Raw genomic sequence first — 16,884 nt, 5'->3', positions numbered from 1 at the left:
CAATACGCATCTGACGCGACATGGCTATTTGACATGGCTATTTTGTTTAGAAAATGGAGTGTCCTAGTTAAATCAACAAAAGGTAGAACCCAAGCAATAACATGCCACAATTTATGCAAAAAAGATGAGCAATAAAAACAGAGTCAATGACACTTCATGAAAGGTAATACCAGGATTAAGGCCCAAGTAGAGTTGGTAAGTGGAAGTCGCCTTATTCCTCTTGATATAGCATTGAATCGGCCCAGTCCGAGGTCCAGACTGCAAGACCCAAATATTCAAAAACAAAATGACATAAGTTCACCATACAATTTCAATACTAAACGCATGCTCACACAAAACTATATGAAAAATCCAATTTATATTATATCCTGGTAAAATGAGCTGCTCTTTTCTTTCATTTTCTACATGAAAATTATCTTGCCAAAGCAAAACTAGCCTAAACCAAGGAAAAGGAAAAGGAAAAATTATGTCTATTTTTTAAAGGTAATTAAAAGAATTAGAAGCAAAAAGAGCAAGAGAAAAAGGGGAGGGGAGAACGAAGGAAAAAACATAAAATTGCATCAAGAACACAACCAATCACAATAAGACCAATCAACCAAAAACCCCCACAATCTCAATTGCCACAAACACTGAAAAACTTTTGTTGTATTGTATCACCCAAAACCCCAAAACTCCAATCTTCAAAATATAAACTATTATGGGTAAAAATGGACTGACCAAGAGTGACTGACCCAAAGCGTTCCCGAGGAAGTAGCTCGGCTCTGATGATTGGGCACGATATCTATGAGCAGCCCGACAGTCCGACCATGAGCAGATAAGTCCAAGCTGCCAACGAGCTCTTGCTATTACGACCAAAAAACTATTGTACGAGCTAGTACGACCTACACATCGAAAGCAGGCTCGACCACGGCCCGACGTCCTACTTTGGAAGATCGCCCCCAGGACGGCTTCAGACCTCGAACCTAAAGGTCGGCCTCAGCTGGTCGACTTCGGCCACCTATCCCGGTGTTCCCAGGTCCCAACTACTCAACCTTATCGCTAAAATCGTTCCGAGATCTCTGCCGAGGATCTCAGAAGACGGCTACAATACGCACCTACCAAGTAGGGGAATTTTCCATCTATGTAACTAGTACCAGAGCTATAAATAGAGCCTGAAACTATAGAGAAAGGTACGCCCAAAAAACCTAATTCGACTAAGACCCAATTCCTGAGCTCTAACTTAGGTATCAGAGGGTCGCCTGCCATAATCAGGGTCTCCATTGTCACTTCATCTTTGCAGGTATCCGAAGGCCCGACAAGGAACGACTAGATTTTTGCATCAACAGTTGGCGTCATCTGTGGGAACGACAACAAAGCCATTCCCATCTCCAATTCATTTGCAATGGTGAAAGGAAAAAAAGAAGGCCTTACCTCCCATTGCAGCGCCCACACCGGCTTCAATCGATCTGTCTGTCGACATTCGAAATCCACCCTCTTAGCATCAGGTGGGTTCTGCCCTCACAGTACCTGCATCCAGATCCCGTAGTCGTGGTGGTCGACTTGCCTCCTTAGAAAATCAGGTCGAGGCCTTAAATGGCAACATGAACCGACTGATGCAATTCCTGGAGAGGCAAAACCCAGATCCCGCTACCACCGAACAGTCCCGACCTGCGCAGGTCCCCCAGAACCCTCGCGAATCCAGAATATAACTGGGGCAACATAGCCAAGCGTCTATTCGAACTGCAAGAACTACCAAGCTCGACAACTCCAACTTGCACCATACACTGGAAAACCGAAGATGTGGAAAAGCTCCCGAAGCACTTCCCAAAATAGGAGAAAACGAGGTCTCATGGGAAGCAGAACTGGACAAGCTGCGAGGTCAGATTGGTGATATCCACCAGGCCTACCGTGCACAAATCCCGACCTCCATTGAAGTCATGCTAGAGGAAACTGAGCCGCCGTATACCGACAACATCATGGGGGCCCAACTCCCGTCAAGATTCCTAATGCCACAGATCACCCTATATTCCGGCTTTGGCGACCTGGCCGAGCAATTTGGAACTGTTCCGAGCATGGATGGAGCTCCACGACGCGTCAAACTCAGTTATATGTCGAGCATTCTCCCTGACTTTGTCAGGAGCAGCACGGAAGTGGTATCAATAGTTAAAGTCGAAATCCATCAGCTCTTTTACACAGCTCAGCAAGACCTTCACTACACAGTTTATTGGAGGGAAAGATAGGTGGAAACCCACAACCCACCTCCTTACTATTACTCAAAGGGAAGACGAGCTGCTGAAGGATTATATCACGTGCTTCAATCAGGAAGCAATGTAAATGGAAGGTTATTCGGATCAAATAGTTATGGTCGCCATGATATCCAGCCTAAAGGAGGGCAGATTCCTCTCCTCAATAGGCAAGAATCCTCCGGCCAGTTTAGCAAATCTCCTTAACCGAGCACAAAAATATTCTAACGCCGAAGAACACTTCAGCTCGCGTAAAGCCACTCGAAGTGTTGGAAGTTCGGCTAAAGATAAAAAGCCCAAGGAACAAGAGCAACCACCAGTTGCTTGTAACAAGAGAAGAAGAGATGACGACCCGAGCAAGAACCAATGCCCAAACTGAAGGCCGAAAAGCAGATTCCGCTCCTACACTCCTCTAAACGCTACCCCCAAGCAAGTTCTCATGGAGGTCCACGACTAAAGGATCTTGAGATGACCGAACAGGATGAAGACTGATGCTGACAAACAGGATAAACGGAAGTACAGCCACTTCCATCGTGACCACAGTCATGCTACTAGCGACTACTTCGACCTCAAGGAAGAGATCAAAGCTCTCATCTATAATGGGCATCTGCAAGAGTACATCTATAGGAGGGAGGAGCAACCAGATCATAGGACCGAACAGCAAAGTCACAGTAATGATAACGAAGCAACAGGAGAAATCCACACCATATTCGGCGGGCCCGCAGGAGGAGGTAACTCTAACAGAGCACATAAAGTTCATGCTATGACATAAGTAGCAGCAGTTCGGGGCATCACATTAACCTCACTAGCAAGCCCCCGAAAGAGCAGAAGATCCCTTGCAACCTAACGTTTGCCGAGGAGGATGCCCGAGGAGTCCACAATCTGCACGACGACGCCCTGATAGTGGCCATGACGGTAGCCAATCACAAAAGTGCACCGTATCTTTGTGGACACGGGCAGCTCGGCCGACATCCTCTTTTCCATCACCTTCAACAAGATAGGAATCGGAAGATCCTGACTCTGACCCATCCAAACTCATTTGCTTAGATTCGCAAGAGAAAAGGTCACCTCTGAAGGAAGTATACAACTTCTGGTGACTACAGGGGAAGGAAGAAATCATACAACAATGATGGTTGACTTTATGGTGGTCGATTGCCCCTCTGTCTACAACGTCATCCTTGGACGGCCATCCATCAATGTCATGCAAGCAATAGTCTCAACCAATGTTCGAAATATCGGTATCGCGCAATGTATCGCACATGAGGGATACAGATACATATCGGTTATCGCACGGGATACATCGTTTGTATCACGTAATTTATCACACTTTTTGGGAAACATGGGGAAACATTTAGAAAATAGTTGAATTTTTCAACGAAACTTCATGGATTATTAAAAAATACCTTAATACATACTTTTAAATCATAAAATCTCAAAAAATAAATACACGTAATAGGTTTCCTTTGTATAGGGTCCTAAGCTATGCGCTGTCTGATTGAACTAATGCAACTAAATTCGTGGGCAATTATAAACTTTACATATAGTTAGTAGATATTTAATTGGTTGAAAAAAAAATATTCTAACCTCTGAGGACACTTAATTGTTAAAATAAGACTATTGGACACAATTACCATTATGTGGGTCCCACCTTGATGTATGTGTTGTATATCTACGCCCTCCATCCTTCTTGCCAATTCATTTTGGGCACGGGCCTAAAAATGAAGGAGATCAAATTCTCAGGTGGACCACACCACAAGAAATAATGAGGCAAGATGGACGTTTAATCCTCACTGTTTCATGTCGTGCGGCCCATTTGAGCTTTGGATTTGCTTGATTTTTTGGCACATGCCCTAATATACTCTTGAAAAATGGATGGATGGACTAGATTTATTATAAACATCATAATGGGACCCACCACAAGCCCCACAAGACCGTTCATCTCTAACTAGTTCCCAGCAGAATGCAGATTGCCTACTACCGCCAATATCTACTGGATGGTGCTCTGTGGGCCCCACCATAATGTATGTTTTTTATCTACTACGTCCATCCATTTTTCCAAATAAATTTAGACCATAATGCCAAAAATGAGGCAGATTAAAATCTCATTTAGACCACACCACAAGGAGAAGTGGAAATTGAACGCCCACCATTAAAAACTTCTTAGGGCCACAATCGTTGAATGGCAAGTCTTTAGATGAATCTGATATTTGTGTTTTCACTTCATCAAGATCTTTGTGACCTAATCAACAAGTTGGATGGCAAATAAAAATTACAGTGGGCCCTAGGAAGTTTTTAATGGTGGTTGTTCAATTACAACTTATTTCTTCTCGTGTGGTCCACTTGAGATTTGGATTTGCCTCATTTTTAGGATCATGCTCTAAAATAATACGAAAAAATAGATAAATGGCATGGATATAACACATACATCATGGTGGGGCCCACAGAGTACTATCTAGTAGCCACCTGTCAACTCGGCACGGGCAGCATCAATAAGCAATCCGCGTATGTGCTAATCCACCTCAACAACAACGTGGGTGGGACCTAACCGTGGGACCCACCATGATGTATGTGTTTATCCAAACCATCCATCAATTTGGAAAGATCATTTTAGGGCATGAACCAAAGAATTATGCCAATCCAAAGCTCAAGTAGACCCCACCACAAAAAACAGTGGGACAATGACGCCCACTGTTGAAACTTCATAGGGCCTACCATGATGTTTATTTGAGATCCAACCTGTTCACAAGGTCACACAGACCTGGATGAAGGGAAAACAAATATCAACTTGATTGAAAACTTTTTTGGCCCCTAAGAATTTTTCAACGGTGGGCATTTAATTCACACTATTTCATGTGGTGTGGTTCACTAGATCTTTATATATGTTTTTTTTAAGATCAAGCCATAAAATTATCTGATAAAATAGATGAACAGTGTGGATGTAAGACATATACATTACAGTGGGCCCCCACAGTTAGGGATCCATCAAATGGATCCACGAAACCGCGCTCGGAGTTGGGTACTCCCCAATCCGCGCTACACATGTAACTAGCAATGTGGGTGGTACCCTGACTGTGGGCCCCACCACGATGTATTTGTTGTATCCACACCGTCCATCCATTTGGAGACATTATTTTAGGGCATAAGCCAAATAATGAGGCTGATCCAAAGCTTAAGTAGACCCCACTACAGAAAACAGTGGGGAAAGTGACGTCCACCGTTGAAATTTGACAACTTACTGTGGGACCCACCATAATGTTTATTTGAGATCCAACCTGTTCATAAGTTCATGGAGATACGGACTTAGGGAAAACACAAATATCAAAGTGAAAAAAGAACTTTTGTGGCCCTCGGGAAGTTTTTAATAATAGGCGTTCAATTCCCACTGTTTTCTATAATGGATTCATTTGAGCTTTGGATATGCATAGTTCTTTGTCCCGTGACTTAAATTGATCTCTCGAAACAAATGGATGGAATGGATATGAAATATACACATCAAGGTGGGCCCCACCGTAAGGGCTGCATCATCTTTAAGTGTAACCGGAGTTGCACCTAATCCAAGAGAACTCAAGTCAAAAGACCGAACCTCTTCTTCCCCGTGAAAGGAGCAGCCCACAACCTTTGCGATTTGGAATCCATTCAAAATCCCCCAAAAATCTCTCTACCTTCTTTCTTTATTTCTTTCTATTTCAAAATCCGTACCCAAATCCCAAAAACCTAGATGAAAATGTAGTTTCTTTCAAAGTTATTCTCTTCGGAAGAAAAAAAAAGGGGGTTTTGGACTTATCCGGTGATGTCGGCCCGCCAAATCCAGTCGAAGGCCACCCCTTTAAGCAGATTTGAGGTAAGAAATATTTTTTCCTTTATTTATTTATTTAGTTTTTACAAATATGTGGAATGGTAGGTGGCTACAAGAAGATATTGACAAATATCGACGCTATCGTGTATACAATCAAGGGAAAATTTACAATAAATGCCGAAATATAATCAATATCAGCAATATCGCACGATATTTTAGGATATTTGTGCGATATATCGCACGATACATAGGATTCCGGGGACTTTTTCTATTTCTGAGAGACTTCTTAAGGGTTTCGTATCGATGGCCATCGATAACGATAACATCGGCCGACATATCGGCCGATAGTATCGATATTACGAACACTGGTCTCAACCTACCATCTCATGATGAAATTTCCCACCAAGTACGGTGTTAGGTAGGTCGGGGGAGACCAGCACAAGGCCCGCCAATGCTACTCACAGCATTAAGGGGAGAAGTGCGGCAGCATACAATGGCCATCACTTCCCTCGACCCTCGAGAGGAATCACTCGAGAGAGGGTCCCCCATAGAAGACCTGGTAGTTGTTCCTCTTTGCGAATCCGACCTGACCTGCACCATTTAGGTCGGTTCGCTACTAGCTCCAGGCCCACGAGATGAGATCGTCGATCTACTAAAGCGATACGCTGACGTCTTCGCATGGTCTCATCGGGACATGCCCGACATCAAACCGGAGGTAATGGTCCACATATTAAATGTGGACCCCGATCACCAACCAATAAGACAGAAGCGGCGAGCATTTGAGCCTGAACGATATGCCATCATCGGTGAGAAGGTCGGGAAACTCCTTGAGGCTGGATTAATTGAAGAAATATACTATCCTAACTGGATCGCCAATGTCGTTCTGGTGTAGAAGGCCAACAGGAAATGGCGGGTATGCATTGATTACATAGATCTGAACAAGGCATGCCCCAAGGATAGCTTCCCTCTCCCTACGATCGACCAACTGTTCGACAGTATGGCAGGGCATGAACTGCTCAGCTTCATGGACGCCTATTCGAGTTACAATCGAATTGCTATGCAACCGCATGATAGATAAAAAATGACCTTTATCACCAATAAAGGGCTTTACTACTATAAGGTCATGATGCCCTTTGGGCTGAAAAGTGTTGGAGCCATATATTAGCAACTCATCAACAAAATGTTCACCGAACAGACATGGAAGTATATGTTGACGACATGTTGGTCAAAAGCGTAAAAGCGTAAGCCACATGACCGATCTCGAAGAGATGTTTTCTATCCTGAGGAAATATCAGATGAAACTAAACTCGATCAAATGTGCCTTTGGGGTGAGCTCGAGGAAATTCCTCGGTTTTATGGTCAACCAAAGGGGAATCAAGGCAAATCCCAACAAGATACAAGCTCCATTAAATATGAGCTCACCCAAAACTATGAAGGAGATCCAATGCCTCATAGGCAGAGTCGCTACCTTTAGCAGGTTCGTCTCTAGAGCTACTGACGAGTGCCTTCAATTCTTTCAACAACCGAAGGGTAAGGCAAAACCGATGTGGATAGATGACTGTGAGCAAGCCTTGCAACAGCTTAAGCAGTACCTGGGGTCACCCTCTCTACTCTCCAAGCCCGAGCAAGGGGAGCCACTGCTGCTTTACCTGGCCATTTCACCCACAACAATAAGCTCAGCCCAGATATGAGAAGTCGGAAGCAAACAACTTCCCATCTACTATGTCAGCAAAGCATTAGTCCCGGCCGAGACTAGATATCCCAACGTCGAGAAGCTTGCACTCGCCCTAATATTATCAGCACGCTGCCTTTGCCCTTACTTCTAGGCCCATACCATCGTGGTCCCAACCAATCAACCCCTTTGCCAGATACTCCAGAAGCCTGAGATCTCGGGAAGGCTAACGAAATGGGCGATCGAGCTCGGCGAGTCTGATATCAAGTATCGACCCTGGACTGCTATAAAAGGCCAAGCGATGGCCGACTTCATTGTTGAGTTCATTAACGCCGAACTACCAAAACAATCCGAGGAGGTCAAGGACGTGTCCAACCCCCACGTGTGGACACTCCATGTTGATGGGTCCCCCAACTCTAAAGGTAGCAGAGTGGGAATTATTCTTGTCGGGCCCAATCAGACCTGTTGATCCAAAGCAGGAGGTGTGCGTTACTCATGTCAATGTGATTAGATGACAGGTACGGGTTGGGTCTCCAGAGGTTAAAGACCTTACACATGTGTTCGTGACATGTGTAAGTGGCTTGAATGAGACATTTGGACTGTTGGATCGCGAGGATGGTGTGATCGGGACCGTTGGATTGTCACAGCCCACCTTCATTGCACCACCTTCACGGCACTATGATCGGGGCTCATCGTGCATCTTGAATTTGAATTTAGTATATGAACATTCAAGTTATTTAAGTTTTAAGATAGTTTGCACACAATTTTTGTGTAAATTTCTTTCTTTTTTTAAAAAACTTTTTTTAGTAGGGGTATTTTGGTAATTTCATGTAATTACGAATTTATAAAGGTATTTTACCCTAAACCTAAAGAGGCTATGTGATGTTTTAAGGAGAGAGAGAGAGAGAGAGAGAGAGAGAGAGAGAGAGAGAGAGCTTTTGCTTCTAACGATTTCGTCTTCGACTTCCAGTGATTGGAAGAGGGCGTGAGGCCCAGGGAAGTGATTTCTCATCCTCTACTTCTCTCTCCTTCTTTCTTTTCTCAAGGTGCTCTCTTCTTATTCTCTTCCTTTTCTCCTAAAATTTCTATATCTAGAAGCCAATCCTGTTTCTTTTTATCTAAATCATTAGATCTTAAAAAATTTTCAACTCCACATTTACATATTTTGACATTCTTCAAATCCCATCACCTAAAGCCTGAATTTGAACCACCAATTTTTTTCTGAATTTTTCAGATTTTCCAATTTAGAAAATTCTTATTTTCTGTATTAGAAAATCCACTTGGATCGTTAGACGGACCTATTGCAAGACAAAAGTTATATCTTTCATCGGATCCAACTAAATTCAGATTTTAAAATTCAATACTTCGTATTTGTGATAGATGGCCATAATCATTGCTGCATTAACCTTATTTCTTTCTTGTATTTATGATGTATAAGGCTGATATTTTATTTGTTTTTAAAGATTGCATAAATCTGCCCCTTTCAAATACCACGTTCATTTAAGGTTGGATTAGGCCATCCTACATCTCTTGCACAATACGCCTTAAGATTCGGATTCCCAACGTCCAACAACGCGGCAGAGTACGAGGCCCTCCATGCCAGACTTAGATTGGTGAAAGCCATGGGGGCTCAAACTCTAAAAATATATAGCGATTCCCAGCTCATCATCAACCAAGTCGCCGACGAATACCAAGCGAAAGGGGAGAAGATGATCGCTCATCTCCAGAAGGCGAACGAATTCCTCGAACAATTCGGCAAATGCGAACTCAGTCTAGTCTCCCAGACAAAAAATCTCTGAGTAGATGCCTTGGCAAAACTAGCGGTAGCAGCTGATGATGACATCGCCAGATCAATTCCGATCGAGTTCTCATCAATCAACTTGAGCTAGAGAAAGTGCTTCCCCTGGTAACAACTTCGACCTGGATAGACCCAATTATAGATTATATCCGGGAAAACGAGCTACCCACCAACAAGCTCGAAGCACGATTAGTTCTGGTCAGAGCGGCTCAGTATACCATGATAGGAGACGTTCTCTAAAAGAAAGGGTTCTCCTTACCGTACCTGAGGTGTGTCCGACCCGATGAGGCTGAATATGTTCTAAGAGAAATTCATGAAGGGGTCTGCGGTAATCACTCGGGAGGCAGAGCACTCGCACACAAAGTAGTCCGGCAAGGATACTTTTGGCTAACCATTCAAGAAGATACCAAACAATACATATGGAAATGCAATAAGTGCCAGAGGTTCACTGCGATACCCCGACCACCACCCGAGCAACTGACTCCCATGGTCGGCCCTTAGCCATTCGCCCAATGGGGAATCGAAATTATAGGACTATTACCAATGGGTAAAGGTTAGACTAAGTTTTCCATGGTAGCGGTCGACTACTTTACCAAGTGGGCCGAAGCCGAGCCGTTAGCTAAAATCACCGAGCAGAAGATCACTAACTTCGTCTGGAAGAACATCATCTACAGATACGGGATCCCGCACACTATCGTCTCGGATAATGGCAAACAATTCGATAATGTGCGATTCAGAGGACTTTGCGGAAGGCTCGGGATCCTTAACGCCTTCTCATCGCCTCGACACCCACAGGCCAATAGACAGGTAGAGGCAATATATAAAATCATAAAAAATTACTTCAAAACGAAGCTTGAGAAATCCAAAGGAGCCTGGGCCGAGTAACTGCCACATGTTCTCTAGGCATACCGAACTACCGCCCGGACATCAACAAGGGAGACCCCCTTTTCCCTAGCCCTCAGCGCAGAGGCCGTTGTACCGGTTGAAATTGGACTCCCCACCGTGCGGATCAACTCATATAATGAAGATCAGAATGCCAAGCAGATGACATTAAATCTGGACCTACTTGATGAAGAAAAGGAGCGAGCACAGCTAAAGATTGCGACTCATCAACAGCAGGTCGCCTGATACTACAACTCTCGGGTCAAGGTACGAAGATTCCAAGTAGGGGACTTGGTCCTTCGTAAGACCTTCCAAAATACCCAAGAACCCGTCTCAGGAACCTTGGGGCCAAACTAGGAAGGATCCTACGGGGTAATCAGCACAGTGTGTCCAGGGGTCTACCAACTTGAAGATTTGGCTGGACGACCCTTACCTCACCCGTGGAATGTCGAACACTTGAAAATCTACTACTCTTGAGGACTTAGGGAGCCCTCCGACCAAGCGCATGTCATGCTCGGGATATTACCGTTTTATGTCTACATTCACGCATTCTACAATAAAAGAACTTCCCCAAACTTCTCTTTTAAAAATTTCTCGACTGCCCGAACTATGCGACTGATTACAAGTTCTAAGCAGAGAAGATCTCCTCGGGACAGAGGACGACTTCTTCCAGAATCCTACTACGACATGAGCGACCGACTACGAGGACTTCTCTTAGTATAAGGGAGGAAAGTCCTCCCCATAAATCTTATTGTGAAAGAACTCCCCCAGGTCGGGGGGAAGAGAATTTCTTTCCAACCTATGCGGCCGACCAAAAGGACTTCCCTCCCCTCAACGGAAGGGAAGAAAATCCTTAATGAAAAGCCTACTCCATGTCGATGATCTAGAGATCGGCCTATTGGTTGACCCACCTACTCGGTTTACTATGTTCGATCTACTAAGAGCATTCAGAAAATACATAACAAAAACAACAAAATTCACCCCTTCATTAATCAAAAATTGATTACAGAGGAAGAAGGAACAAAAAACTGGCTACAGGTTCATAGAGGGAGGCGAGTGATGCAGGACAATAAACCACTTGCTCTAAAAGCTCGAACTGTTAGAGCATGGTGAATTAATCCTTTATCTCATAGCCCAGGCCCCAAATCCATGGGTTAGGTCCTCAGCCGAACCCTCCTTTTGACCCCCAAATCCATGGGTTCTGTCCCCTCGTGAGCCCCAAATCCATGGGTTCCACCTCACACGGGCCCCAAATCCATGGGTTATGCGGGCCACTCACCCTGAGTGTGCCCCTGCATCCCACAGGCCACCCCACTTGAACCCGGTGTGAAAATGCCCCCGCATTAATCACCCCCGGTGAGGAGTCTCGAACATGAGACCTCCCACTCTGAAACCAATTTGATGTATGACAATTAACCACCTGCTCTAAAAGCTCGAACTAAGAGAGCATGGCGAATTAATCCCTTTATCTCATGGCCCAAGCCCCAAATCCATGAGTTAGGTCCTCGGCCGAACCCTCCTTGTGGGCCCCAAATCCATAGGTTCCGCCTCACACAGGCCCCAAATTTATGGGTTATGCGGGCCACCCACTCCGAGTGTACCCCTGCATCCCACAGGCCACCCCACTCGAACCCGGTGGGAAAATGCCCCCACATTGGCGAGGCTAGTCTGCTCGGGGAGGGTGCTCGGCTTCAGCAACATCCGAAGCCAGATCTTGAGAAGCTCCTTCCTCGAAGTCGCTCAGGTCGAGTTCGGAGAACTTTTCCTTGACGTCTTTGAGGCATTTCTCATAGCCATAGTTATAAAACACCTCCACCACGTCAGCTCTTTCCTTCGAGGCGTTGTACTCTTCCACCATAGCGGCCTTGATTGATGGGATGGAAGCCTCGACTTTGGCCAATTTGGCAGTCGAGATAACCTCAACCTCGGCCAACTTGGCTACCGAACTAGCCTTCACCTCGGCCAGCTCGGCCTCCAACCTTGCGGCCTTGACCATTGCTTCGGCCTGCTCCCTTGTAGAAGAAGAAAGGCGCGACTTTGCCCCCTCTAGCTCAACTAGTGCTGAGCCCTCCTTCAGTCAAGCCTCGTCCAACTGGATTTTCAGAGCAACCTGCTCTTCCCCAAATTTCTCCAGAGCGTGTCGGAAGGCTCCGACCTCAGTTTTCTTGTCCTGGAGCACCGCCTCCGCCTGCTCGCACTCCTCAGCCACTCACCCCATTGATCGGCAGGCGAACAGAAGAGTGGGGACGAGCTTAAACAAATAAGACATGTTAGAAAATATCGACAATTTACAAACGGACACGTATAGATAAGGGGGGGAAGTCTACCTTGTAGCAGAATGCGGCGATTTCGCCCAGAAGAGTCACCAGATGAGTACTGAGCCGCTCGGTGATCTGCTCCTCCGGGACATGCCTAGTCGTCCATGCGACAAGGCCATTCATATAATACCCAGGAGGTAGAGGGCCTGACCCCTCGGCCTCACCGGCTTGCAGGCCCGAGGCATCACCCTCCTCAGCCTGAGCTTGGGTTGTCGAGGGCTAGGACTCCTCGGCGGGGATAGCCTCCTAGGTCAGGGGAGTTTCCTCCAAATCTATCACCTCTAAAACTGCCAACTGAGGAGGAATCGTTGAAGCAGGAGCGCTCTGAGCTCCAACCACGGTGGTGGGGGCCTGTTGTTCCATCGCAAGCCCTTCAGCAATGGGCTCCGACCTCGCCTCCACAGCTGTGGAGAATCCCGCCCGCTTCATCGGAGGTACGACAACCCTCTTCACGGACAACTTTTTCTGGGCCATCTCGGGTTTAGAAGGGGGTCGGGCTCTTTTCTTAGGGCGTGGGAGGTTGGTCATTCCTGTGCGACAAGACACTCCTAGAAGACACTCCTAGTTAATACAAAATAATCACAATCCGAACATAACCTTCAAGAAGATTCTACGATCTACTATCTACCTGATGGAGCGGGTCGAGAAAGTCCGGATTGATGTAGGAGGTCGAGCGTGATCAGCTTGCTCCAGGCCTTATCAACGGCGCTCGTTAACATTGCTCGGTTCACTTGACGGAGTTGAAGGTCGGAGAGAAGGGGCCGAGTCCGAGGAAAACCTACAAAAATGATCACTGTGGTGAGCGAGCATAATTACCAAAGCTAAAGGAATTTACAAGTTCGTTGCTCGGCAATGTCCAACCTGGATTGGTGAATTTGGTGGGAACCCAAGACCGTAGCTTGGCCATGTCAGCAACTGGGGCCTCCCACTCTCCGGACACCCAGAACCATTTGTCCTTCCAATTTTTGTTGGAGGACGAATTGCCAGTGATAAGGGTCCGACCCTTGTTCGTCCATGCCGAGAAGTAGCACTAACTCAGATGCTTAGGGTTGGCCTTCGGTTGGTACATGTATAGAAATTCCTCAGCGGCCAGCTTGGCACTTTCGAGCTAGAACCAAAGAATGTAGGTCCCCAATAGGACTCTCCAGGAATTAGGAATGATTTGGCCCGAAGCCAGCCTCAAGCGAGAAGTGACCTCCAGCACAATGCGATGGATGGGGAAGCGAAGGCCACATTGCAAGGCGACCAGATAGATGGCCACCTCGCCCTTGCGAGGATCGCCTAGGACTTCACTGGGTTCGGGAGCTCAAGTACCACGGTGTTTGGTATTTGGTACTCCAACCTAATTCGAACTAGGTCAGTCCCTCTCAACCTTGACCTAGAGGGGCCAACATCAACGGGCCGCTCAACAGAAGACTGAGCGGTCGCCCTCTCTGCTGGAGCAAGCTTCGTCGCCCAGCCACGACCCAATAGTATTGGAAATGGCAGATCGCAGGGAGCTCCTAACCGAGAATCTACGCTCTTCGGCTCAGAGTCGCCTTGGAAAGCCCTGGGCTCAAGCCACTCGTCCGAAATATCGGACAATGCGGCCAAAACGGAAAGAAAAATGAGTAAAAGGAAAGGAGGAGAAGGGAGATGAGCTTGCCGGAGCAGGATTTTCGACTTACCAAAAATCGCGTAGTCCGGGAAGTCTAAAGGAGCAGCAGCGAAAACGGAAGCAAATGACCGGGTTACTAGGGTTTTCCCCCCTTTTTATAGACATCATCGGCCGCAGGCATTAATTGCCCACATTTAATGCCGCAACCGAGGAGGCGCTACAGCTCACGTTACTTTCCACATGGCGACCACCCAAGCACGATTTTGACCCGATCTCCGAGGCGAGGCCACGTGCCCATACACCACTAGCCGAAAGCCGAAAGGATGCCATATCGGTGCACGCCTCTTCGAGTATGCCGTTTTGATCATTACAGGTCCTCTTTGATCTCCATGCCTGCCGCCTTTCCCTCTCTCCTACAATGATGACAAATCGGTCCAACCTTCCAGACGAAAGACATTGCATGAGTGTCAGTCCCCACTGACTTACTTCTCGAAAGTAGGGCGGCTACTGTTATGGGTAAAAATGGACTGACCAAGAGTGACTGACCCAAAGCATTCTCGAGGAAGTAGCTCGACTCTGATGGTTGGGCGCAACCTCTATGAGCAGCCCGGTAGTCCGACCATGAGCAGAGAAGTCCAAGCTGCCAGCGAGCTCTTGCTATTACGACCAACAAATTGTTGTACGAGCCAGTATGACCTACGCATCAAAAGCGGGCTCGACTACAGCCCGACATCCTACTTTGGAAGATTGCCCCCAGGCTTCAGACCTCGAACCTAAAGATCAACCTCAGCTGGTCGACTTCGGCCACCTATCCCGGTGTTCTCAGGTCCTGACTACTCAACCTTATCGCTAAAATCATTCCGAGATCTTTGTTGAGGATCTCGGAAGACGGCTACAATACGCACCTACCAAGTAGGGGAATTTACCATCTACGTAACTAGTACTAGGGCTATAAATAGAGCCTGAAACTATAGAGAAAGGTACGCCCAAAAACCCTAATGCGACTAAGACCCAATTCATGAGCTCTAACTTGGGCATCGGAGGGTCCCTGCCATAATCAGGGTCTCCATTGTCACTTCATCTTTGCAGGTATCCGAAGGCCCAACGAGAAACGACCAGATTTCTTCATCAACACAAACAAATACCAACTACTGTCTCAAACGACTTAAAATATCATCAAATTGCAACAAAGAAGACGAAAATGAGATGTCGAGTGGTGGCAACATACCTGCTTGAGAGAGACAGGGAATGTGAGCTGGGCGCTGATCTCAGGCGTGCTGACAATCTCCTTACACATGTGGCGCCACGACTGGCACACCGCGGCGCACGCCACAACGTGCTTCCTCGCTGGCCAAACGCTCTCACTGGCGTCCACCCGCTTCATTACGTCTCTCAGCAGCTCCGGTGGGAGGCTCGCCCAGCAGCTTTGCTCGCCACTGAAGTCCTCGGGATCGAAATCGAAAGAGATGCTCGATGCCGATGCCGGCGCGGATCGGTCTCTCCTCCACTCGAAGCTGCTTCGCCTGGAAAAGCTCCCGATTCCATCTCTAACGTCTCGAACGATGTTCTTCAAAGGCATACTACTACCTCCCTCCCTCTTTCTCTCTCTCTCTCTCTAAGAATCGAGAAGTGATTCTAGGGTTTTGATGATCTCTCTCCAGAGAAGGGTTTCTGTGGAATTGTATTTTTATTTTTATTTTTCGTTTCAATTTACTTGATTTTGGCTTGATATTTGGGGAGTGAAGGGTAGAAGAACGGGAAGTTTGAACAGCGGGGAGTCTGCTGCAGACTTTGATTGCTGATGGTTTCGGGGAGTCGTCAGATACAATTGAAAAGTGTGACGGTTCATACACATGCACTAAAAAAGAGTCCGGAGACGCGGTATGCATTCACTCCAATTAAGCTGTGAAATTTGTGGTGCGCAATGTAAATGAAACATCATCTACAAAACAAATTGATTATATAAACTTAACATCTGATTGATTAGACACTTGTTTGATAATTTTAGTACAGTTGAGTATTTTTCATCCTAACTGTCCAGTGATGTCAGTCATTTTAAGTTAGTGATGTTGTGCTCTATTTTTGGCTATCCTCAAAAAGGCCGATGTGAAGGTAACATGTGACATTGCACAAAAAATGGAAGGTGGATAAAAAGATTTTAAAATACTTAAAGTGTTTTTTGTGGAATTATAATTGGTGTAAATTCAATTTTACATGTCATTGAATGGTCAACAAAATAATGCGGCCGAGTTATTCAAAAGTTTAACAAGCAAAGAGATAAATACGGTCCAGCCGTTCAAGATACATAAGGGAACTAAGAGATACAAAACTTGGCCAATAGAAAAGAAACAATCTGGTAAGGTAAAAAAAAGAATGATCTAGAGAAAGGCTTTTCAACTATTACAACCATTACAATAATGGAAGAAACATATGAATAAATATGCTATATAACAGAACTTTATACATAGCAGAAGAAATCCACAAATCAAATATCATCAATCATCTACAAATCTAATACACAATCAAATTAAAACAAATCTATCTTTTATCTCAACTTATCCTAAGAGTATAGATAATCCAGTGGCGATAATTCTTAGCT

At 45.8% G+C, this 16,884-nt stretch overlaps 1 protein-coding gene across 1 annotated transcript in view; it reads right to left on the bottom strand.

Annotated features, from left to right (window-relative positions):
* LOC131248770 (tubby-like F-box protein 8) overlaps positions 1 to 16,110 on the bottom strand; it is a 42,583-nt gene extending 26,473 nt beyond the window's left edge. The window contains exons 1-2 of the mRNA XM_058249217.1: positions 15,514 to 16,110; positions 171 to 258 (exon numbers count right to left, since the gene is read on the bottom strand). Of these exons, the coding sequence (XP_058105200.1) occupies positions 171 to 258; positions 15,514 to 15,864 (439 nt within the window). The 5' untranslated portion in view covers positions 15,865 to 16,110. The remainder of the gene's footprint in view (positions 1 to 170; positions 259 to 15,513) is intronic.
* Between the last annotated feature and the right edge of the window lie 774 nt (positions 16,111 to 16,884).

The sequence above is a fragment of the Magnolia sinica genome, chromosome 6 (assembly GCF_029962835.1).
Source record: "Magnolia sinica isolate HGM2019 chromosome 6, MsV1, whole genome shotgun sequence".
Taxonomy (NCBI): domain Eukaryota; kingdom Viridiplantae; phylum Streptophyta; class Magnoliopsida; order Magnoliales; family Magnoliaceae; genus Magnolia; species Magnolia sinica.
This window is presented reverse-complemented; position numbering and strand designations above follow the sequence as displayed.